The 26,044-nt window shown below is 42.3% G+C and overlaps 1 protein-coding gene across 3 annotated transcripts in view; it reads right to left on the reverse strand.

Annotated features, from left to right (window-relative positions):
* grb14 (growth factor receptor-bound protein 14) overlaps nt 1–26,044 on the reverse strand; it is a 293,218-nt gene that overhangs the window by 50,907 nt on the left and 216,267 nt on the right. For all 3 annotated transcript variants that reach the window (XM_085986430.1, XM_085986432.1, XM_085986433.1), the window contains one exon: nt 25,709–25,846. In XM_085986430.1, coding sequence (XP_085842556.1) covers nt 25,709–25,846 — 138 coding nt within the window. The remainder of the gene's footprint in view (nt 1–25,708; nt 25,847–26,044) is intronic.

Consider the following 26,044-nt stretch of genomic DNA (forward strand, 5'->3'; position numbering starts at 1 on the left):
AATAAGCCCCGAGTGGTGGCAGCATAGGAGGCAGAGGGTAACTAGAGCAGGAGGCTGAGAACAGAGCATGGGCCTGAGTGGTGGCAGCATAGGAGGTAGAGTGTAAATTGAGTGGGAGGCTAAAGACAGCGTGGATCTGAACGGAGGCAGAGGGTAACTAGAGCAGGAGGCTGAGAACAGAGCGTGGGCCTGAGTGGTGGCAGCATAGGAGGCAGAGTGTAAATTTAGTGGGAGGCTAAAGACAGAGCGTGGATCTGAACGGCGGCAGCAGCGGAGGCAGAGGGTAACTAGAGCAGGAGGCTGAGAACAGAGCATGGCCTGAGCAGTGGCAGCATAGGAGGCAGAGTGTAAATTGAGCGGGAGACCGAGGACAGAGCGTGGATCTGAACGGCAGAATGTAACTAGAGCGGGAGGCGGAGTATATTCAGCTAATTCAAAAACAACAAAAAGAAATCAAGGAGTGATGTCACAGGGCAGTAGGTAGGGGATTGGTTGGTGCGTATGAGTGTTTTTTTTCCTCTAAGCCAAGACAATGGACCGTATTTTCCGATCGGAGGCTTCCTGCGTGCGGAGGCCTCCGATCTGGAAAAAATCTACGGACTTACCCGAGGTTCAGACACTTCCGCTCCTGGGCCTCTCCAACTCGAAATGTGCAGGGCCCATGTATCCCAGAGGCACAGGCGGTTCGCAAGCGTCCCTGGGATCACGTGGGCCATGGGGAGCCAATCAAAGAAGGGAATCTTCCTTCATACACTTGACAGATAGACCTGTCAAATATATGAATGGAGATCACCCCAAAAACACAAGCATTAAAGACATTTTTTTTTTTTTAAATCACATTTTTAAAAATTCGTTGAAATTACAATTCAATATTTTAAACAATAATTCTTTTTTCAAAAAATTAAATTTAAGTTTTTTACAGGGTTAAAAATAAACTTACTTAAATGATAAATGAGTGAAAACTTTTTTTTTTTTTTTTTTTACTTTTTTCAAATCTTATGCTGGTAACCAAGCGTAAAATTTCTAAGGGTTTTCTGCGGGTGGAGGTTCTCCCGAAAGCGGAACTATCCGCCTGCAGAGGCCCTTCTCCAGGGCAGGCGTCTGATCTGTCAAGAGCATTCTTGACAGATCGGAAATGCTGGTTTTCCGCACATGCACTTGGCATGCCTGAAACCAGCATTTCCAATGTTCCTACGGGTGTGTACACAGCACATACACACCCGTGGGGATCGGAATATACGGCCTAATGTTTTAAACGAAGAGCTGGCAATCTAGAACTTACTTTACTTTATTAAATTAATAACTTAACTAAACTAAACAACACAAAACAATCATTTGAATGAAGACTTCAACTAATTAAGTAAAACAAGGTTAGTCTAAGATATGGCAGGGCAGGTTGTGTGTCTGTACTGCAGTATGAGTGTGTTTGTGGACAGCGAGACTGTCCCAAGTGAACACATCTGCAGTAGATGTCGCTGTCTCGAATCTTTCTGGCTCAGTCATTGCACTGGAGTGCAAGTTGGAGACACACTGACACATAAGGGAGGAGGGAGGAGTATCTGAGCAGTTTGCTCCAGATCTCAGTCACACCTCATAGAGGTGCATGTTCAGAACAGGGTTGGCGTACAAAGCAAGGGGAACACAGAAATGAGAACGAGGATCCACAGAAACTGATCCTGTCCAACAGGTACAATGTATTTGCTATCTGTGAGGATAAGGATAAAGACTGTCGGAAGGACAACCAGAAAGCTGACAATGGTACTTTGAGCAGGAGGCTGTCCAAAAGGTTTTTTTTTTGGGGGGGGGGGGGGGGGGGAGAACGCGTAATGTGGTAGTTGTATGGGGTTCAATAATTATGACAGATAGCATCCTTGATGAGCAGGATCGTGAGTCCCGCATGGTATGTTGCCTTCCTGGTGCCAGGGTGAATGACATCCCAAACTAGCTTGAAAGGATACTGGAAATGGAGGGGGAAGATCCTGTTGTTGTGGTCCATGTTGGGACCAACAACATAGGAGAGAGAGTAGACAAGAGGTCCTGTTTGGAGAGTACCACGAACTAGGAGCTAAATTAAAGAACAGGACCACAAGCATTATAATCTCTGGATTATTAGCCGAGCCATATGCAAATTGGCGTAGGGATAAGATTAAAGAGGTGCACAGTAAGGAGTGTGATGGAATATTCTCCACTTGCCTGGATGAGTGCAGCTCCAACACCACTCAAGAAGCTCAATATCATCCAGGACAAAGCAGCCCGCTTGATTGGCACCCCATCCACCACCTTAAACATTCACTCCCTCCGCCACCGGCGTACTGTGGCTGCAGTGTGTACCATCTACAAGATACACTGCAGCAACTCGGCAAGGCTTCTTTGGCAGCAGCTCCCAAACCCGCGACCTCTTCCACCTAGAAGGACAAGGCCAGCAGGCGCATGGCAACACCACCACCTCCAAGTTTCCCGCCAAGTCACACACCATCCTGACTTAGAAGTATATCGCCGATCCTTCATCATCGCTGGGTCAAAATCCTGGAACTCCCTCCCTAACAGCACTGTGGGAGTACCTTCACCACACGGACTGCAGCGGTTTAAGGCGGCAGCTCATGTGCCCTTCTCAAGGGCAATTAGGGATGGGCAATAAATGCTGGCCTTGCCAGCGATGCCCACATCCCAGGAACAAATAAAACCTTTTAAATAACGAATCATTTTGGAACCCACATTTTTTGGAAAGGGATGATGATATAATAATAATGAGGGGAAACAGCAGAGGGGATCTGATCATTTTCCAATCCTCTCTGGCTACAGGTGTGGTGCCAGAAGACTGTTTACGCGGTACCGTTGTTCAAAAAGGGAGCAATGGATAGACCGAGTAATTACAGGCCAGTCAGCCTAACCTCGGTGGGGGGGAAAATTATTGGAAAAAATTCTGAGGGACAGGATAAATCTTCATTTAGAAAGACACGGATTAATCAGGTACAGTCAGCATGGATTTGCTAAGGGAAGGTCGTGTCTGATTAACTTGATTGAATTTTTTGAGGAGGTAACATGGAGGGTCGATGAGGGTAGTGCATTTGATGTAGTCTATATGGATTTTAGCAAGGCTTTTGAGAAGGCCCCGCATGGCAGACTGGTCACGAAAGTAAAAGCCATGGGATCCAAGGCAAAATGGCAAGTTGGATCCAAAATTGGCTCAGAGGCAGGAAACAAAGGGTAATGGTTGAAGGGTGTTTTTGTGACTGGAAGGCTGTTATCAGTGCTCAGGACTGGGTCCTTTGCTTTTTGTGGTTATATCAATGATTTGGATTTGAATGTAGGAAGTATGATTAAAAAGTTTGCAAATGATAGAAAATGATCAACCACATGGCTAATTTTTGTATCAATGGACTAGTCAGGTGGGCAGAACAGTGGCAAATAGAATTAAATCTGGAGAAGTGTGAGATAGATTTAAAGTAATTGGTAGTGATGTCCGAGGGGGAGTGTTTGCTAGTGCTGTGGGGGAGGGTTTAAACTAAAATGGCAGGGGGTTGTGAACCTGTGCAGGGAGACAGAGGAAAGGGAAACAAGGATAGAAGCAAAAGATAGGAAGGAGAAAAGCAAAAGTGGCAGTCAGAGTGATCAAGGGTTTAAATCAAACATGGCCACAGTAAATAATAATTCTAAAAGGTCTAAAAGTGTTAAAAAAACAAACCTGAAGGCTTTGTGTCTTAATGCGAGGCGCATTCGTAATAAGGTGGATGAATTAGCTGCGCAAATAGATGTAAACGGATGTGATATGATTGGGATTACGGAAACATGGCTCCAGGGTGACCAGGGCTGGGAACGCACCATCCAGGGGTATTCAATATTCAGGAAAGACAGGCAAAAAAGAAAAGGAGGTGGGGTAGCATTGCTGGTTAAAGAGATTAACAATTGTAAGAATATTAGCTCTGATGTAGAATCTGTATGGGTAGAGCTGAGAAATACCAAGGGACAGAAAACGTTAGTGGGAGTGGTATATAGACCTCCAAACAGTAATGCGGAGGTTGGGGATGGCATTAAACGGGAAATTAGAGACGCGTGCAATCATGGGTGACTTTAATCTACATATAGATCGGGCTAACCAAATTAGTAACAATACTGTGGAGGACGAATTCCTGGAGTGTATACAGGATGGTTTCCTGGGCCAATATGTCGAGGAACCAACTAGAGATCAGGCCATCTTAGACTGGGTATTATGTAATGAGAAAGGATTAATGAGCAATCTTGTTGTGCTAGACCCCTTGGGGCGGAGCGATCAAATTCTTCATTAAGATGGAGAGTGAAGTACTTGACTCAGAGGCTAGGGTCCTGAATTTAAATAAAGGAAACTACGATGGTATGAGGCACGAGTTGGGTAGGATTGATTGGGGAAAGTTACTCAAAGGGTTCACGGTGGATAGGCAATGGCAAACATTTAAAGGTCGCATGGATGAACTACAGAATTTGTTCATCCCTGTTTGGCATAAAAATAAAACAAAAAAGGTGAATCAACCGTGGCTAACAAGGGAAATTAGGGATCGTATAAGATCCAAGGAGAGGACATATAAATTAGCCAGAAAAAGCAGCAAACCTGAGGATTGGGAGCAGTTTAGGATGCAAAGGAGGACAAAGGGATTAATTAAGAGGGGGAAAATACAGTACGAGAGTAAGCTTGCAGGGAACATAAAAACTGACTGTAAAAGCTTCTATAGATATGTGAAGAGAAAAAGATTGGTGAAGTCAAGCGTAGGTCCCTTGCAGTCAGAATCTGGGGAATTTATAATGGGGAACAAAGAAATGGCATACCAATTAAATACATACTTTGGTTCTGTCTTCACAAAGGAGGACACAAATAACCTCCCAGAGATGTCAGGGAACATAGGGTCTAATAAGAGGGCGGAACTGAAAGAAATCAGTATTTGTAGGGAAATGGCGTTAGGGAAATTGACGGGATTGAAGGCCGATAAATCTCCAGGGCCTGATAATCTACATTCTATGGTACTTAAGGAAGTGGCCCAAGAAATAGTAGATGCATTGCTGGTCATCTTCCAGTCTATAGAATTTTGGAACAGTTCCCATGGATTGGAGGGTAGCTAATGTTGCCCCACTATTCAAAAAAGGTGGTAGAGACAGGGAATTATAGACTGGTAAGCCTAACATCGGTAGTGAGGAAAATGCTAGAGTCCATTATAAAAGATGTAACAGCAGAGCACTTGGAAAAGAGTGACAGGATCAGACAAAGTCAACATGGATTTACAAAAGGTAAATCGTGCTTGACTAATCTACTGGAATTTTTTGAGGATGTAACTGGTAAACTAGATAAGGGAGAACCAGTGGATGTGGTGTATTTGGGCTTTCAGAAGGCTTTCGATAAGGTCCCGCATAAGAGATTGGCGTGTAAAGTTAAGGCACATGGGATTGGGGGCAAGGTACTGACTTGGATAGAGAACTGGTTGGCAGACAGGAAGCAAAGAGTTGGAATAAACGGGTCTTTTTCCGAGTGGCAGGCAGTGACTAGTTGGGTACCGCAGGGATCGGTCCTTGGACCCCAGCTATTCACAATATATATTAATGATCTAGACGAGTGAACTAGATGCAATATCTCCAGGTTTGCAGACGACACAAAGCTGGGTGGGCATGTGTGCTGTGAGGAGGATGCTGAGAAACTCCAGTATGATTTGGACAGGAGCATGGCAGATGCAGTATAATGACGTATGAGGAGAGATTGGTTCGATTGGGCTTATATTCGCTGGAGTTTAGAAGAATGAGAGGGGATCTCATTGAAACTTATCAAATTCTAACAGGACTAGACAGACTAGATGCAGGAAGGATGTTCCGGAAGGCCGGCGAGTCCAGAACCAGGGGTCACAGTCTAAGGGGTAAGCCATTTAGGGCAGAGATGAGGAGGAATTTCTTCACCCAGAGAGTGGTGAACCTGTGGAATTCTCTACCACAGAAAGCAGTTGAGCTCAATTCATTAAATATATTCAAGAAGGAGTTAGATATATTTCTTAGGGCTAAAGGGATCAAGGGATATGGGGAGAAGGCAGGGACAGGGTACTGAACTTGGATGATCAGCCATGATCTCATTGAATGGCGAAGCAGGCTCGAGGGGCCAAATGGCCTACTCCTATCTTCTATGTTTCTATGTAGGAGGTTTAGGGGGGGGGGGAGGAGGAGAAATTTTTTCACCCAGAGGGTGGTGTGGGTCTGGAACTCACTGCATGAAAGAGTGGTAGAGACAGAAACCCTCATCACATTTAAAAAGTACTTGGATATGCACTTGAAGTGCCATAACCTACAAGGCTACGGACCAAGTGCCGGAAAGTGGGATTAGCCTAGATAGCTCTTCGTCAACCGGCACGGACAAGATGGGCTGAATGGCCTCCTTCTGTGCTGTAAATTTCTATGATTCCATGGTGGTAAGACCATCAACATTTCATCTTATGTGCAAGATGTGTTTTTACTTTGAAATTAAATCAGACATACTTTGGGGGCATTTACACTACAATTGCAGCAAAGTAGTTATGGTATAAATGTAGCCTACATCAAGAGTTAAGGCCCAATCTTACTTACACTGAAGCAAAGCAAGTTAATCTCCCCAAAGGAGGGAATCTCAACCTGCTTTGTTCTGAAGTCAGGTCAGGCCTTAACACCAGATTTATACTATAAATAAAGTTGGAATTGCTGTTAAACCAAAACAACTTTGCATCAATGCTAAACGTGCAGTACAAGTACATCCTTAAATACTAAAATAGAACACAAATAAAATAAGTGATTATAAACCATCTTTTCTAAACAAAATAGTATTTAATACACTTTGGCTGAAACAAATAAGGAAGCCTGAAGTTAAAAAAATGTATAATAATCTGCTTTAAATGTGTGTATTAGAAGAGACAGCAATACAACATGCTGTGCCATACAAATGCAAATACGTTACCAGTTTCAGTTAATTAGTGTAAGTAAATGTTTAATCATACTTATTATAGCTGATCTATTTACAAACCCTCATGGAAAAAATGCTTGAGAGAACAATGTACATAAACATATTTTACTTTCATAAGCCTATCTTATCTTACCTTAGTTTAGTTTATGTAACCTGCTAATCAGATAATATCTGAAGGTTAAGGTTACGGGCCAGTTATTTATTCTCACTGGTAATTGTTATCAGTAAACGAAGGGTGCGTTATTTCATACGGATAGACCTTGCTTTGTTTTCTTAGGACACAAAAACCTCACACTGCACAAATGCTTCAATTAATTCAGATGTTCACTTCCCAGTATTGAGTAAGAATACACAGTTCAGGTGAATTTATCACTACATTGTTAATCATTCATCTTTAAATAAACTTACCATGGAGTTAACAAATAGTATACTTTTTTTCAATGAATGACCAATTCACATTCCTAAACAAAAAATATACACTCAGTAAAATGGCTCTGAAACTTGGTCTAAAACAGTTTAAAAAGTAATCTAGCCATTTCACAGTTTTTTTTAAAAATTAAGTGACTATCCGATCTCCCATAGTGTCACCCACGAGTTGCACAGGACTTTACCATGGTCCCATTGTAGCATCAATGGAACTGCAGTTTGTTCATCACTGCAATACAGGATATTCACTGAACCATAATCACAGGACTGACTCAGTAAAAATATACATCTTACTGACCATGGGGGGGGGGGGGGGGCGGGGGGGTAAGGTGGGGTAGTGAGCGAGTTTGTTTAGCACAGGCAGCTCGCCAGTTTTATTATGTTGAGGCCCAATCACCAAAATTGATCGAGCCTTCTGCTGGCGACACCACACTTCTGACGAAGTAACGTTGACAGAGTAGCAGAGGCAGCTGAAAAGATGATCACAGTCTTAATGACAAAAAATCCATGGGTTCCTTGCATTTTCCTGGGTTGGTAATTGGTTAGAGGATAAAGGGAATGTGCTCTGATCAACAAGGTGATACAAATGGTATTCCCCAGGGATCTGTACTGGGGGCCTCAACTTTTCACCATATATATCAATGACTTGGATGAATGAATGGAGAGTAGTATATTCAAGTTTGCAAATCGCACCAAGTTTGGAGGCACAGCAAGTTGTGTAAATGAGAGCAGGAAGTTACAAAACGACACAGGCTGAGTGAGTGTGCAAATTTATGGAAATGGGTAAGTGTGCAGTCATCTACTATGGATCTAAGGAAGACAAATCAGAATACTTTTTTTTTAAATGATGAGAGACTAGGAACTGTGGAAGTGCAAAGAGATTTGGGTGTCCTGGTACACAAGTGACAAAACTAATGCAGGTACAAAAACTAATTAGAGACACTAATGGAATGTTGGCTTTTATCACAAGGGGGCTGGATTACAAATGGGAGGAAGTTATGCTTCAGTTGTACAGAGCCTTGGTCAGACTCCATCTGGAGGACTGCAATCAATTTTGGGCACCAAACCTCAGGAAATATATACTTGCCTGGATTCACAGCGCACGCAACTATTCACTAGTCCCAGACAGCTGGTGTGCGATGCAAATCATCTTATTCTGCACATTAATGCCACCTATCCAATAAACTTGGCATAATCCAGCATACTGGCTTCGATGACCCATGTATTGGGATGGGTGATATTCCATGAAGCATTCCCTTTTCTTCTTGTGGGAATAGGCCTAGTTTGTAGTCTCAGTATCTCCTGTTTGAAAGTTTTAAAGACCTGGAATTTCCTGGCACATTTCAGAATAACTATGGCACAACAGCAGAGTTACACATGTTTTTCCAGAGGAAACTCGCTAAACTGATTTACGCTGGTTTTATGTTGAAACATTATGCATGAATTTCTCGATCACTTGCGCACCAAGTTGCATCCACCATAACCTCACGTGGCTCATTAAGATAGCTCCAACCCCACCCCCACCCCTCACCCCCATGCCAAAGACCAAAGAACACTAGCTTCCTGCATTTATGCCTGTTCTGAACAGGTATAAATTTATACCCAAAAGTTGAGGCGCAGCAGGAACCAAAATGACTATTTCTTCTGTCTTATAACATTTTTATATTTCTCCTTACGGAGACCTGCACGATATTTTTATATCTAGGGTTTTTTTTGGCATCAGAATCTGTTACATTAAAGAGAAAAGCTTCCACAACTGCATTTTCTTAATGCTACACTTAATGTGCATAAATGATGGTTTGGAAACGTTAATTTTTATTACATCCATAAGATAAAGAGGGACTTAAAGAAGGAAGGTGGTGCATGTTCCACACTTGCCTTGGGCCTGCTTGTTTATGTTGATTTCTGCTTGTTTTACACTGATTTTTATGTTCTGGTGTATGCTAATGTGATTCTTAGTAAATTTGGTCATACGTTCTGTCCGCCGAAATCGGCACAGAAACTGGGGTTAATTTCAGCATTATTTCTGTGAAGGTGATGCAGAAAATTCTAGGCCTTACTATTTGTCCACCATCTTGTATGCCATTTTTTCTGGCCTCGAAGATCTGTTTCTTTCCAGAAAGGTACCATCATCTTTTATTATTCACCCTCCTTTTCAGTTTATATAGCCAAACCTAATTATGTTATGGTTGCTGTTTTAGATACTCTCCTCTCTTTATATTATTCATTTCCCTCACTTTATTTCCAAGAACTAGACCCAGCTGTAACACCTTCCTTGCTAGATTAAAAATGCACTGATCTAGGAAGTAGCACAGAATCATAGAAATTTACAGCACGGAAGGAGGCCATTTTGACCCATCATGTCCGCGCCGGCCGACAAAGAGCTATCCAGCCTAATCCCACTTTCCAGCTCTTGGTCTGTAGCCCTGTAGGTTACGGCACTTCAAGTGCACATCCAAGCACTTTTTAAATGTGGCGAGGGTTTCTGCCTCTACCACCCTTTCAGACAGTGAGTTCCAGACACCCCCCCCCCCCCCCCCACCCTCTGGGTGAAGAAATTTCCCCTCAAATCCCCTCTAAACCTCCTACTAATTACTTTAAGTCTATGCCCCCTGGTTGTTGACCCCTCTGCTAAGGGAAATAGGTCCTTCCTATCCACTATATCTAGGCTCCTCAATTTTATACACCTCAATAAAGGTCTCCCCTCAGCCTCCTCCGTTCCAACGAAAACAACCCCAGCCTAACCGATCTTTCCTCATGGCTAAAATGCTCCAGTCCAGGCAACATCCTCGTAAATCTCCTCTGTACCCTCTCTAGTGCAATCATATCTTAGTACTGGACAAATGTTATAAGCCTATCCAATTCTTTGTCACGTGATCATTTTTACCCCAGTCTATCTTTGGATGAATAAAGTCACCCATTATCGTTTCACAAGCTTCACATTTTGTTCCTTACATTTCCTCAATAACAATTATTTCAAACTCAACTAAATTTATTTGAATCTGGTTTAAAAAGTCAGTGTAAATTTTGAAAAATAAAGATTGAAATTTACACAGCAGCTTTTTTTATTGGTTGGCTCTGTAAGTGTATAGTTGTGTTCCTGGAACAGTTGCAATTTTAAAAAGCAGTTATGTCAATCTTTCACAGCATGGTTCCCAATGTAAACATGCCAATTGCAACAGGTTTGTTTGATTGAAATGTCACCATCTTTGTGATTCAGAATTACTTGGCTACTTATTCAGCCTTAGCTGCAAACTGGACTGTGCATTCTATTTTCAGTAAGGATTAAAATAGAATATCCAGCACTTCCGGGGTTTCTAGTTGGTACACATTCCTTTTTTGTTGATGCTCGCAAGCTTCTTTGATAAAATCTACAGTTCCATAAATTGTTAATTTGACATATTGTTTTTAATAGAAGAACACAGTCAAGCAACAATTACTTTCCTTGTGTTAAAGTTTGTAAACCCTGGCAAACCCCATGAGCTTGTGACGATCATTTAATTTATGAGCTTTGTGCAGGTTGGGAAGGACAGTCCACAAAATGCTTTTAAAAATAGAATTGGCGAGAAATGTTGTGCATCAGTTTTGTATTTTGTAAAGCAAGTGCAATGATTTAGATTTTAAATGTAGCTCCAATTTCAAAGTCTCTGGCAAAAACCTTCATTCTAATATTATGTAGCATGTGAAGCCAGGCTAGTACTGTACAGTAAAGCCTGATGAGATTAACTCTTAACCTGCCAAATTAAACAATTTATATACTAAAAAGTTAATGAAATGAAATTCACAGATATTATCCACATTAAAAAATTAGAGTTTCAACAATAAAAAAAATTAAAAGTAGGTACAAGGGTCTGCTAATACTTTATAGCCTTTGAGCTAAAGAGATCAAGAATATCCCAGGTATCAGCATTCACTCATGCTAAATTAGTTTATCTCACCATGGACAATGGCAATGGGAGCAATGATGTGCCACTGCATTATTGGATTAAAAGCGGAAAACTGGGCAAAGTTCAAACCTGTAATCCCTATCCAGCACACGTGTGGAGGTTGGATGAGGAAAAATTAGGCTTGGTTATGATGTCCTCCACAGTGAAATCACCCACTGACACAGTTAACAAATGAATAATGGACACATCGCAAGATAATACAAGTCAACTGCTGCTCATGGAACTATACCACAGCAAGTAAGGCAGTGCTTCAACAGACGAGAAGAGAAAATTGGAAAAAAATGCCAAAACACACCTCGTACTCAGTTCGGTTATGTCAGTAAAGGTTTTGTAATAGAAATGCCTTTCTATTTATGGATGTGTTATTTTCAGAGGCAGTCTCTAAACCCTCCTCACCAAGGTTGACTAATGATAACATTGGAATTTCATGGAAAATGTACAAGACAAGTGGGTATAACACAAAGTGAGAGATACCCTTCCCCCAAACAACAGTTTTAGCTTCATCAATCGCTTCCATTTACAGGGCAGTTTATTAGATAACTGAGGGATCAGGAACCAGTGCATGTAAAGAAAGCCAGCTCATCTGCTGCTGAAACCCTCACCCATGCCCTTGTTACCTCTAGATTTGACTATTCCAACGCACTCCTGGCCGGCCTCCCACCTTCTACCCTCCATAAACTTGGTCATCCAGAACTCGGTCGGTGTTCTAACTCGCACCAAGTCCCGTTCACCCATCACCCCTGTGCTCGTTGACCTACATTGGCTCCCGGTTAAGCAATACCGCTATTTCAAAATTATCATCCTTGCTTTCAAATCCCTCCATGGCCTTACCCCTTGCTTTCTCTAATCACCACCAGCCCTACAACCCTCAGATATTTGTGCTCAGCCAATTCTGGCCTGTTGAGCATCCCTGATGCTCCATCATGGTCAGTCATGCCTTCAGCTGTCAAGGCACTAAACTCTGGAATTCCCTCCCTAAACCTCTTTGCCTCTCTGTTCTCCAAGACACTCCTTAAAACGTACCATTTGTCCAAGTTTTTGGCCATCTGCCCCAATATCTCATGTTATCAACAGGTTGGTGAACAAAATTAGTGCACATGGAATTGGGGGTAATACACTAGCATGGATTGAGAATTGGTTAACAGACAGAAAACAAAGAAGGGATAAACGGGTATTTTTCAGGATGGCAGGCTGTGACTAGTGGGGTACCGCAAGGATTGGTGCTTGGGCCCCAGCTATTCACAATCTATATCAATGATTTGGATGAGGGGACTAAATGTAACATTTCCAAATTTCCTGATGATACAAAGCTAAGTGGCAGTGTTAGTTGCGAAGAGGATGTGAAGACGTTTCAAGGGGATCTCGACAGGCTCAGTGAGTGGGCAAGAACATAGCAGATGGAATATAATGTGGAGAAATGTGAAGTTATCCACTTTGGTAGAAAAAACAAAGGCACAGTATTTCCTAAATGGTGAAAGATTGGGGAATGCAGATGCTCAAAGGGACCTGGGTGTCCTTGTACATGAGTCACTGAAAGTGAATGTGCAGGTGCAGCAAGCCATTAGGAAGGCAAATGGTATGCTGGCCTTCATTACAAGAGGATTTGAGTACAGGAGTAAAGAAGTCTTACTCCAATTATATAGGGCCTTGGTGAGACCACACCTGGAGTAGTGTGTACAATTTTGGTCTCCTTACCTAAGGAAGGATATACTTGCCATAGTGGGAGTGCAACTAAGGTTCACAAGATTGATTCCTGGGCTGGCGGGACTGTCATATGAGAAGAGATTGAGTAAACTAGGCCTGTATTCTCTTGAATTCAGAAGAATGAGGGGGGATCTCATTGAAGCATACAAAATTATTACAGGGCTTGATAGGGTGGATGCTGGGAGAATGTTTCCCTTGGCTGGGGAGTCTAGAACCAGGGGCCACAGCCTCAGGATAAAGGGTAGGCCATTCAAGACTGCGATGAGAAGACATTTCTTCAGAGTGTGGTGAATCTTTGGAATTCTCTAGCCCAGAGGGCTGTGGAGGCTCAGTCATTGGGTATATTCAAAACAGAAGTCGATAGATTTTTGACTAGTAAGGGCATCAAGGGATATGGCGATAGGGCCGGTGAATGGAGTTGAGGCAGAAGATCAGCCATGATCTCATTGAATGGCAGAGCAGGCTCAAAGGGTGGAATGGCCTACACCTGCTCCTATTTCTTATGTGGCTCGGTGTCAAATTTTGTTTGATCGTAAAATGTCCCAAGGCACTTCACAGGAGCACTATGTTAAAGGAGCTATATAAAATACAAGTTGTTGTTGTTGATGGGTGAACAGGAGTTAGTGTGGGGTCATGAAGTTGAAGTTAACAATGAGGGCATTGGAGAAACTGAGTCAAGGAAAAAAAGGTATGGTAGGGCAGAGACAGACAACGTTGCAAATGTGGAAGCCAAGTATACTTGTTATGGATAAGATATTGGATTTAAAGTTCAGCTGTGAGTCAAACAGGACACCGAGATTGCACAGAACTTGGTTTAGCCTCAGCAAGCAGCCAAGGTGGTAAATGGGGTTCATGACAGAGGGGGCTGAAAACAATCTCAGTCTTCCTACTGTTCAACTGGAGAAAACTCTGGTTTATCCACAATTTCATGTCAAACACATACTCAGGCAGTATAGGGACAGTAGTGAGGTCAAGGGAAGAGGCTTACGGATGCTCACCTCGCTATTATGTTGATACTGCGGGGAAGCATGTAGATGAGGAAAGTTCCAGGAGCTGTACAGGGCCAAGAGGAAGAGAAGCCATTGCTGGCTCAGTTGAAACACAAGAATGGAACCAAGAAAGGACAGTTCTACAGAGCTGCACCATGGAGAAGTAGTATTAGAGGAAGGTGATTGACCTTGTTGAACAGTATGGAAAGAAGGAGAAGCAGCAATAAATGCATCACAGTCATAGAGGATATTATTTTTGACTTTCACTATAGTAATCGGGGATGTTATGATTAAGGTTATCCACCAGGTGGTGCTGTAGCCAATGCTGCTACTAAGGTCAGCGGTTTGCTTCCTGTTAAGGTCAAAGGTTTGCTTCCTAGATAGGTCAGAACAAGGTGGAATGGCAGGATGCAGGCTGTCTGTAAACGTGTTTCCCAGTTGTTAATAAAGTACTCATGTTAATTCTACAATATCGCCTCCGAGTCCTTGTTCCACTTAATGGATTAATCACATTTGGCGACGAGGCAACTTAAGGACCCTGCATAAAGAAGAAAAGTCTGCCGGGACGTTTAAACAACAAAATCACGAGCTAAAGTTAGCTACAAGCTGGAAGAGAGCATGGCTGCCACGGTAGGAACAGTTTCTGCTTTTGATAATCAAGCACAAACCTGGGAAGAATACTGTGAAGTGTTGGGTTATTTTTTCGAAGCAAATGAAATAAATGACGCCGGAAAAAGGAAAGCCATTCTGCTTACTTCAGTGGGAAGCCAAACATACAGTTTGATGAAAAATCTGCCCAGTCCTGAAAAGCCTGGAGACAAATCATTCGTTGAATTAGTGGCTTTGCTAAAAGAACATTTCAACCCTAAGCCTATGAGATTGTACAGTGGTTCAAGTTTAATTCAAGGAACAGGAAAGAGGAAGAGAGCGTAATGGACTATGTAGCGGTGTTGCGTAAATTAGCACAAGATCGCAATTATGGGAACAACTTGAAGGAAATGCTGCGAGATAGGCTAGTTTGCGGAATTATGGACAACCAAATGCAGCGTAGATTATTATCCGAGACTGGGCTTACTTATGAAAAAGCATTGGAACTTGCTCAAGCCATAGAGACAGCGAACCGAGATGTAAAAGAAATACAGGGTTCAGACAGGGCTAATGCTACGCAAGTTGCAGGTCAGGTTGTTGTGCACAAGTTGAACATGTGTCAGAAACCACAACATGAGCATGTGAAGGCATGTTATAGATGCAAGGGCGATCACCTGGCGAGTGAATGCCGGTTTCTGGAGGAAAAGTGCTACAAGTGTGGGAAACAAGGACACCTAAAACGAGCTTGCAGGGTGAAATCACCTGTGGAGGAATCCAAACCAAAAGGGGGAGGACAGCAAAACCAAGGGAGAGAAGTGAAAAAACATGGAGCACACCACATCAGCGGGGAAGCCGAGGAAGAAGAGGACATGTTCATAATGTATAGCATGTTAGAGAACATTCCAAAAGTGGCTCCTATCACATTGCAACTGACAGTAAATGACTCTAAGGTGAACTTTGAAGTGGATACAGGGTGCGGCGTGACCATAATAAACAAGGCAGAGTACTCAAAATTGTGGAACCGTGCAAAAGTTCCAGAGTTAAAGCCTTGCTCCCTGCATCTTAAAACATATACAGGTGAACGAGTAGCGACATTAGGTACAGCTAAGGTAACTGTGCAACACAGGGACACAGTATAACAACTACCTGTAGTTATAGTATCGGGTACCGGACCAAACCTGTTAGGTCGGGGCTGGATAAAAGAACTTAAATTAGACTGGGGAGCAGTACATCAAATAGATGCGGGCAAACAGTTGACTTTGCAAGAAGTGTTGAGTGAACATGAGAGTGTGTTCAAGGAGGAACTTGACACATTTAATGGCCCCCCCAGCTAAGATTTATGTAGACAAGGACGCACCGCCAAGGTTTTTTAAACAATGACCTGTGCCTTATGCCATGAAGCCAAAGGTAGAGGCTGAGCTTGACCGTCTATTGAGAGAGAACATACTGGAGCCAGTGAAATGTTCGGAATGGGCAGCTCCCATAGTACCTGTTTTAAAACCAGACAATTCGGTAAGACTCTGTGGAGACTATAAATTGACTGTCAATCGGGTGTCCAAACTAGAGCAGTATCCTATTCCCAAAACAGAGGATCACTTTGCAAACCTGGCTGGAGGAAAGAAATTCACAAAGTTGGATATGAGTCATGCCTACTTGCAGATTACACTGGATGACGAATCAAAGAAGTATGTCACCATAAATACACACAAGGGCTTGTTTACATATAACCGCTTACCGTTTGGTGTCTCATCTAGTCCAGCTATCTTCCAGAGGACAATCGAAGGTGTACTGCAAGGGATTCCACATGTTTCCATCTATCTGGATGACATTCTGGTGACGGGAAGAACCGACCAGGAGCATCTGAGCACTCTGAGAGGTACTACAAAGATTGGATAAGGCTGGGTTACGGCTGAAGAGGAGTAAGTGCACTTTCCTGGGGAATGAGGCCGTGTTCCTGGGACACAGAGTGGATGCCACCGGGCTCCATCCAATCAAGGAGAAGGTACAAGCACTGCAGGAGGCCCCAGCTCCTACCAATGTGACGGAGTTAAAAGCTTACCTGGGACTGCTAAACTATTATAACAGGTTTTTAACCAAACTTGTCAACTGTGTTAGCACCTCTTCACAAACTACTGCACAAGGAGACACAGTGGCAATGGGGAGAGGAGCAGGGGGTTTCATTTGAACAGTCCAAGAAACTGATGCTGTCGTCGGATGTGCTGGTTCACTACAATGCAGAGAAAGACATCATTCTCTCTTGTGATGCTTCACCTTACGGGGTGGGGGCAGTTCTTTCACACTGCATGGAAGATGGAACTGAAAGACCAATAGGGTTTATGTCCCAAAATAACACCAGTGGAAATAAACTATTCCCAGTTAGACAAAGAGGGGTTAGCAGTAATGTTTGGGTTAGAGGTTCCACAAGTACATATATGGCAGGAAGTTCACCATATGCACCGATCATAAACCTCTTCTCTCTCTTTTCAACGAAATGAAAGCAGTTCCACAGATGGTGTCACCCCAGATCCACAGGTGGGCAGTGACGTTGAGGGCATATGAGTACGTCATCATCTACAAGGCGGGCAAGTACCATGGGAACGCAGATGCCTTGAGCCGTCTTCCACTGCCAGGCACACCTATCCGTGCAGCTCCAGTGGACAGAGTTTTGATGTTGGAGGACACTGACACGGCACTTGTGACTGCAGAGCAAGTAAGAACATGGACAGGTAAAGATCCAGTACTGTCTAGAGTTCGAGAATATGTGGTGAGGGGATGGCCACAGCATCCGGAAGGGGCTGACTTCACACCCTACAGTGTCAGGAAAACAGAGCTGAGTGTGCAGGATAGTTGCGTGTTGTGGGGAGCACGAATGATTATTCCACAGCCAGCATGACAGTCTATCCTAGGGCAACTACATCAGTGTCATCCTGGGGTCTCGCGTATGAAAGCCTTGGCTAGGAGTTACTTGTGGTGGCCAAAGCTAGATGAGGAGATAGAAAATCTAGTCAAGACATGCAGCACTTGTCAGGAACACCGGAAGGCACCAGCAGCGGCTCCTCTCCACCCCTGGGAGTGGCCGAATAAACGATGGAGAAGATTACACTTAGATTATGCGGGTCCATTCATGGGGAAGATGTTCCTCAATCATTGATGCACATTCCGGATGGATGTTTATCCTGTAAATTCTGCTTCCGCCACTACTACTATAGACTGCCTGCGTCGGAGCTTCAGTAATCAAGGGCTACCGGAGATCGTGGTGAGTGACAATGCCACTTGTTTTGTGAGTACAGAGACAAAAGAGTTCTTGAGAAAAAATGACATAGTGCAGGTGACCTCGGCTCCATATCATCCGTCCTCGAATGGACTTGCGGAGAGAGCCGTACAAACATTTAAGGAGATGATGAAAAAAAGTGCAGAAGGGAGTTTAGCAGCCAAAGTGTCACGGGTTCTGTTCAGCTACAGAATAACACCTCAATCCACCACAGGACTCTCTCCTGCTGAGATGTTATTAGGTCATAGACTACGCTCCACTCTTGACCTTGTCCACCCAGACCTAAAAAGGAAAATGGAAAACAGACAAAACAAACAAAAAGAGAACCATGACAAAAGAACAAAGAGCTGAAGTTTTGGAGAAGGAGATGCGATCCTTACCAGGAATTTCAGTTATGGACCAAAGTGGATTCCTGGCTTCATAGACTCAATGACAGGTCCAGTATCATACAAGGTCATGTTGGGAGATGGTAGGGTAGTACGCAGACACGTAGATCAGATACTTCCCAGACAAGGGGAAATTGAAATGAAGGTTCCAGATGCAATGACTGAAGACAGGGTTGCCCCCAGTTATCCAAGTGCATCTGTGGTGCCACCACCAGGGACAGAGATAATTCCACAGGAACCTATCCGTCAAGAGGAAACCATCGTTGCAGAGTCAGATACTCTGAGTACTGCTCAGGAGCAGCTGGTGGCTTCACCACAAACAAGCAGGGACTTTACTGTTAGATGTTCACAAAGGACTCGCAAGCCACCAGAGAGATTGATACTGAACTGTTAGATTTGTCAAGTATGGAACATGATGAATGGAGACTCCTTATGTGACCCTCAGGAATGGTTGTTTAAGAAATTCATACTGATATCTTAAGGGGGGAGGGATATAGTAATCTGGGATGTTATGATTAAGGTTATCCACCAGGTGGTGCTGTAGCCAATGCTGCTACTAAGGTCAGAGGTCTGCTTCCTGTTAAGGTCAGAGGTTTGCTTCCTGTATAGGTCAGCACAAGGTGGAATGCCAGGATGCTGATGCAGGCTGTCTGTAAACGTGTTTCCCAGTTGTTAATAAAGTACTCGTGTTAATTCTACGATATTGCCTCTTAGAGTCCTTGTTCCACTTAATGGATTCATCACATTCACCAAGATGGTTTCTGTGATGTGAGCAACATGGAATCTGGGTTGAAGGCATTTGAACTGGAAGCTGCAGAAGTGGCATAAAACTGGAAGGCAGCAACTAAAATCCATCAATTTAAAATAGGTGAAATCCTCAAGCTCAATAATGTACTTCATTGAGTTGATTTTTAATCAGAGAGTGAGTGAGAAAATAATTTTAAAAATTGTCACTGTCCCTGGATTCTGGGGAGGAGATAAATTAAATCAGAAAAAGTATATCCTAAATATCTGAAGAATATTATGACAAGGGAAAGGAGTTATTTAATAAATTGAAGACAAAGCCATTGTTTTCCATCATTATGAATTGAATTAAATACAGAAACAAGAATTTTTGTTAAAAAGTTAAATCTTCTTTGCAGATTTTTGCCCCACTTTACAGTGCCAAAGAAACACTAAAGCATTTGCAAAATACAGTACTGCGGATGATGGAAATCCGAAATAACAGAAAATGCTGGAAAAACTCAGCAGGCCAGGCAACATCCGTGGAGAGAGAAAAAGTGTCAACATTTCAGGTCGAAACCCTTAGTCAGGACTGAAAAAACATGGGAAATGAAACAGATTAAAAGGCCAGTTTGGGGGCTGGGTAATGGGGATGAAAGAACGAGAGAGAAGTAAAAAGACATGAGAGGTATTCAAAATGAGACGAGATAGTGATAGGACAAGTAAAGAGACAAGATAGCTCTAGATTAGGTGTGAAATGCGCTGACAGAGAGACAGCTGCCATGTGGGAGAGAATAAAAGGGGGAAGGGCATAAAACAAAGGTGTGGATAAAAAATATGTAAAAATGTAATGGGGGCCGAGGTTATGATCTGAAATTGTTGAACTCGATATTGAGTCCGGAAGGCTGTAAAGTGCCTAATCGGAAGATGAGGTGCTGTTCCTCAAGCTTACACTGGGTTTCCGTGGGAAAATGCAAGCGCCCGAGTACCGTGAGGTCTGAGTGGGAATGGGGCGGTGAATTAAAATGACAGGCGACCGGAAGCTCGGGGTCGCCCTTACAGACTGAACGGAAGTGTTCCGCAAAGCGGTCACCCAATCTGCGTTTAGTCTCCCCAATGTAAAACAGAAATTAAAACAGAAATAGACAGTTTCCTAGAAGTAAAGGGAATTAAGGGTTACGGGAAGCGGGCAGGAATTTGGACACGAGTCTAGGTTCGGATCGGTCATGGCCCTGTGGGTAGCGGAGCGGGCCCAGGGGCCGTGTAGCCTGATCCTGCTCCTATTTCGTGTGTCTAATTCTGTTAGATTCAGGAGATGGTTCTGTGATAGTAGAGATTGGCGGTTAGGATCAGATCAGCCATGATCTTATTGAATGGCGGAGCAGGCTCGAGGGGCCGATTGGCCTACTCCTGCTCCTATTTCTTATGTTATGTTCTTATGAGACCGCATCGTGAGCAGCGAATACAGTGTACTAATTGCAAGAAGTACAAGTAAATCGCTGTTTCACCTGGAAGGGGTGTTTGGAGCCCTGGACAGTGGGAAGGGGGGGGGGGGGGTGGGGGGAGGGAGGGGAGAACTTCTGGCTGCCATATGTTTATTGAGCTGAGTCATAGATTGTTCCTCTTGTCTCAATTGTGAAAACAATCTCATTTTGCTGGCCTTTCCATCTGTTGTGTAGCAATTTCTCTACACACAAGATGGTTCCAAGTTGGTTTCTGTTAGCCCTTGAGCTCCAATATCCTGCCATTTATGATTGCCAGAGATCGGTCTTAAAATACATATTTCAGCCTCTATTGTGGCCAAATTGAGGAGAAAGCAATGTCCCTCAGTTAAACATAAAAGATAAGAGCAGGAGTAGGCCATTCGGCCCCTCAAGCCTACTCCACCATTCAATGAGATCATGGCTGATCATCCAAATTCAGTAGCCGGTCCCTGCTTTCTCCCCATATCCCTTTAGCCTTAAGAAATATATCTAACTCTAAAATCAGCAGGATCATAAAGTGCAGGCAGGCAACATGTTAACTTATTTCTAAAGAATTTCTGGCAGTTGTTTCTTAATCAAATATAAAGAACTAACCATCAATTGATTAGAAGGTAACAAGTACAATAGCATGTTAACACTGCACCAATAGTTTTATGGCTCACCTAGATGGATCAAGTTTGGGATTAACAGATCTCCCTTAACAAACACCACTAGTTCTTGACATTAAAAAAGGTTGCCTCATTTGAAATCAGTAATAGGTCAGTAATCTTGTGAAACTGAGGCACGCCACTAATGAACTCATGCTTTTTATAAGCACTTTGGGATGTTCCACAACTTCAAAAGCACTACACTTTAGCATTTTACTCAGTGGGATACATCTAATGCTGTAGAGATTTAAGAAGTGGGTAGGTATCAGAATCACTGGTAGACTATTGCTTTGAATATTTCTCATTCTCAGATCTAACTGATGGCTATCCATCAGCATCAACAGTGGTTGAATGGGGAATTTTAATCCTTTGTATTAACCATTCAATCCTCACTGGTAAAGTTGAGATGTCACCTAACCAAGCAATTGGTAGTAATGGAGAACACAATGGCCCAGTAATTCGGGTCAGCATCGTGTACTCACATGTGGGACCGATGGAATTGCCAGTTTTCTGCATGCACAACGCATGCGCGGGAAACCGGCATTTCCGATCCTCTGAACCAAGGGGTTCAGAGGTCGAATGCGTGCGCGCGCTGAAATTCCTTTTTTTTTTATAAACAGGGTTGCCCGTGCGATAAGGCCACCAGTTTTTACGCGAGAAAAAAGCAGATGTAAGTACTTAGTTTTAAAAGGTAAGTGGTCTATTAATTAAAGTTAGACATTTTTTTCCACAGGTTTATTATTTTTAAAGACTTTACAGTAAGGTAAGTGTATTTTTAGACCCGATTTGTTAAAAAATTATTTTTTTCAAAAATTTGAATAATTGTTTAAATTCGTTTTTTACAGTTATTAATAGTTCATTTAATTAGTGGGATGTTTTTTAACTTTTATTTGAAGTTTAAGTACTGTTTTGGGCGCCCGGAGTTTTCATGAGTTTGACAGTTCTTACTATCAAACTCATGAATGAACTTTTGCAACCTCCGATTGGTTGCCCAGTGCTCACGTGATCCCAGCCGGCTCATCGAACTAACTACGCCGCTGGATCACGCAAGCACAGCGCGCCGGGAGCTGAACCGGGCCACTGACAGGAAATCCACGCAGGGCCAGGCTTCAACTGTCGGCGCGCTATGTAAGTGTAGGTCGGGGGCTTGCACCCGCGGGAAGCCCCCCGACACCAATTTCTGGGCCAATATATACACAACTTCATTGCACTCGTCAAACTTTCGCCTTGGATCAGTATCAAAACACTATGCACCATCATCTCTTGGCACTCATGTCAAGTCAGTCTTTTAAATCGTCCTGCCTTATCCACCACACAACTTTTCACAAATTTCTCCTTCAAAAAATTGAAGTCAAAGTTCTCAGGAAGACACTGATAAACCACAGGCATACGCAGTAACAGAGCATTATCCGCTGGTGTGAATGAGGGAAATCGGCGATGTAAAGGTAGATAGCTTGGGCTGACAGATCAGCTTTCTCAAAATAAAATATTTGTAAATATTACTTCCACTAGCCAATGAGTCAGTAACCATTGCATAAAATTACCAAAAGAATGACAGGAGGGGGAGAAGTGTACTTCAAAATAAAAATGCAGAGGGCTGTTTGGAAATGGAATGCCCTACCAGAAACGGGTGGAAACAGAGTCCATAATCACTTTTAAAAGGGAAGGGGATAAACAGAAATTTAACAGGGTATGGAGAAAAGGCAAGAAGTGGACTAAGTAGTTAACTTTTTCAGGAAGTTGGGATAGGTGCAATGGGCCACATGGCCTCCCTCTATGCTGCAACATGAATATTCTATAAATACAAGTTCCAATTTTTCACCATCAACAGTATTCTATTTGTACAGGAAACTACTTCTATTTAGTGCACTCAGATTAAATGCAGATTTTGCCCTCGATTTATGATTTTTTAAATAATCTGCAAGACAAAAAACATGCAGTCAGCTTCACTTCTCAGCCAGCAGCTTTGATCTCGTGCTATTCATGGATGACAAAACTGAAGCCACATAGTTTGGCTCCATCAGAAACTTTGCTCAGAAGCTCCAGTTCCTCACTCAAGCTAAACCCAATGATGCTTGAAGTGCCTTGGAACATTCTTCTATGTTAAAGGTGTTATATCAAATGAAAGTTATCACCTTTGTTAAAATAGCAAAGGATGAAGTTGAAAAAGCCCTAGGGATTTTAGTTGATTTGATGCTCAACATTTCCCAACACTGCAGAACAAAATCAACAAAGCAACACTGAAAAGCTCAATGATAAAACAAAATTAGTGGTGTATTCATTAGAAAATAAATACTACATAATATCTTGACAGAATATACTAATTTGATACAATTTCTTAAAATGGGCAAAAGGAGCACCTTGCTAATTCCAATAGGAGCTTGAAAAATGTTATACTATATTTTTGCACTCTACATCGTAAAACTATTTATTGTACTAATAGTGTGTTGTGTTATAGAGGTGATCAAATATTTCAACTTTTATAAGCAATAGCTGTGGATTTTTAAAAATATTTACAAATACACGGTCATAGTTAGAAAATCTCGATTGACACAGAACAGCAGTTCATTTGTTTTTGTTCAGAAATGTGGCCAACCAGCAAAGCTATGCTTATTGGCAGTTTTGAACAAAAACTTCTTGTTCCAAGTAGTGGTGGGAGTCACTGATATAATCTCGTTTTATGCTGGAGCCTGTATTTAGGCAACAACTTCTGCAGTCCAAATGGCTGATTCTATTTGGCACATGACAGGGTCTACCCAGCATGGATGACTTGTATGCTGGTTCGGAGCTTTGATTCCACAGAGGCAACAATTTTTTGTTTTCTTTCTGTTACGCGCAAATGTCTTTCCTTTTAATGAATTACTTAACTTTGATGATCCTTTACTAATTAAATCCAATCTCAAATAAAAAAAACAATTTCAAACCACCTCAGTAGATTATTCTGAAAGGTTTTTGTTAATTCCTTGAGGATTTGAAATGGTTAACTACTTCAAAAAAAATGGAAACCTGGAGATTTTGTCGTGCAGTGAATTACCATGTAGTCCTTCCACCTCGGGAACTTGGTTGTAATTAAAGGGCTGGATTTTCCTTCTTTTTACCACCTATTTGGTAGTGGTTCCATTCTTTGGCACCGACATTGCTTATAGTGTCAGCTGTGGCTCAGTTGGTAGCACTCTCACCTCTAAGTCAGAAGGTTGTGGGTTCAAGTCCCACTCCAGAGACTTGAGAACAAAAATCTAGCACTGAGTGAATGTTGCACTGTCGAAGGTGCCATCTTTTGGATGAGACGTTAAACCAAGAACCCATCTGCCCTCTCGGGTGGACATAAAGATCCTATGGCACTTTTTCTGAAGAGTAGGGAAGTTATCCCTGGTGTCCTGGCCAATATTTATCCCTCAGTCAACGTCGCTACAACAGATTGTCTGGTCTTCATCAAATTGCTGTTTGTGGGAGCTTGCTGTGTGCAATTTGGCTGCCGCATTTCCTACATTGCAACAGTGACTACACTTCAAAAAGTATTTCATTGGCTGTAAAGCGTTTTGGGAAGTCCGGTGATGATGAAAGGTGCTTTATAAATGCAAGTCTCTCTTTCTGGTGTTAGGGTGCCAACACCAGTAATATGGGACGGTATGGCCTACTGCTGAATCACCATCTATTAACATGTTGCCAATAATATAAAAATAGATACATGGTTTCTAGCCCTAACCACTAGTCCCAACTCTAATCCTTAAGCCTGAATCCCAACATCAAATCCTAAATCACATGATATCATTAGTGCATTGCAGGGTGACTGGTGTCAATAGTTAGCATGCCACCATTGATTATGCAGGTCAGCCACATTGTCAGTAGTCACTCTGAATATTGAATGAAGCTATACCAAGGAAAAATCAGTTGGTTGTTGGCACTGGTTAGCAGAGTGTGGTTTTGGTGCTTTTTCACCAATTAAAAAAGCCAAGCGAGGAAATCTAGCTCAGCTTTTCAAGCAGTAGCACTCACTTTGTAATGCTTGAAAATTGCATCAAAAAATTTGACCTGGTTTTCTTGGACATGAACATGTCAAATATTTACATTTCAGAGCCTCGAAAAGCTAACATAAGAGCTCTTGGAACTAATGACTGCTTTTGGAGTTGGGAATAAGCCAACCAAAAGTCAACATTTTATAGGTTGAAATTCAAAATTGGATATTGAAACATCAGATATAGAAGGAAACATGTCTGCTTAAAAACTTAGAAAAACTGAAAGAGCATGAGAAATAATGTAAAAGTGGAGTTAAAATAATGAAACTGGAAAAAATGGACAAACAGGAGAGTGATGGGAAAAGGATGAGCAGAAGCAAATAAAAGCTGTAAATGCTTATTACAGTAGCAAAGCTCTTACTAACATTTTAATAACCGTTACTGAAATAAACATTAATATTCTAGTATTGAAGTGCATGACCTTAAAGCTCATGGATCCTGAAATTCCCTGGAGTTACTGGCAGACTAGGAGTTAAAAATTACATTGAATAATCAGTATCCAGACTCCACATAAGATTATGACTATAAATAAAAATTGAGCAAGGCTTTTTTTTAAAATCGGCTGTCACTTAGTGCTATTTTCTTACCTTGGATGTTCCTTTAGTAGAAAAGTACAATCCAGATCGTCGCAAGACAAAGTAACATTTCTTCCACGTCTTCTTTCCCTGCTCTCTAGCATGAAGGTAGCCATGAATCTCAGGACACATGCTTGAATTCAGGAAATTCTAAAACACACAAATTTCAGAATTTTAAAGTTAAAGTTAACCAATATGTAGGAAAAGACAGAAGATTAACACAATTTTACTTATTTCCTTTAATTTAGATTTCTTCAAGTCAGCCAGCTGTGTTGGAGCCTGGACAGAAAGCTGCTTGGGGTCACCAATATTCTGCCCCTCAAAGTGCCTGGATTCATTCCCTCTCCA

This window comes from Somniosus microcephalus, chromosome 4 (genome assembly GCF_052327205.1).
Source record: "Somniosus microcephalus isolate GS21.2 chromosome 4, FLI_Smic_1.0, whole genome shotgun sequence".
NCBI lineage: Eukaryota > Metazoa > Chordata > Chondrichthyes > Squaliformes > Somniosidae > Somniosus > Somniosus microcephalus.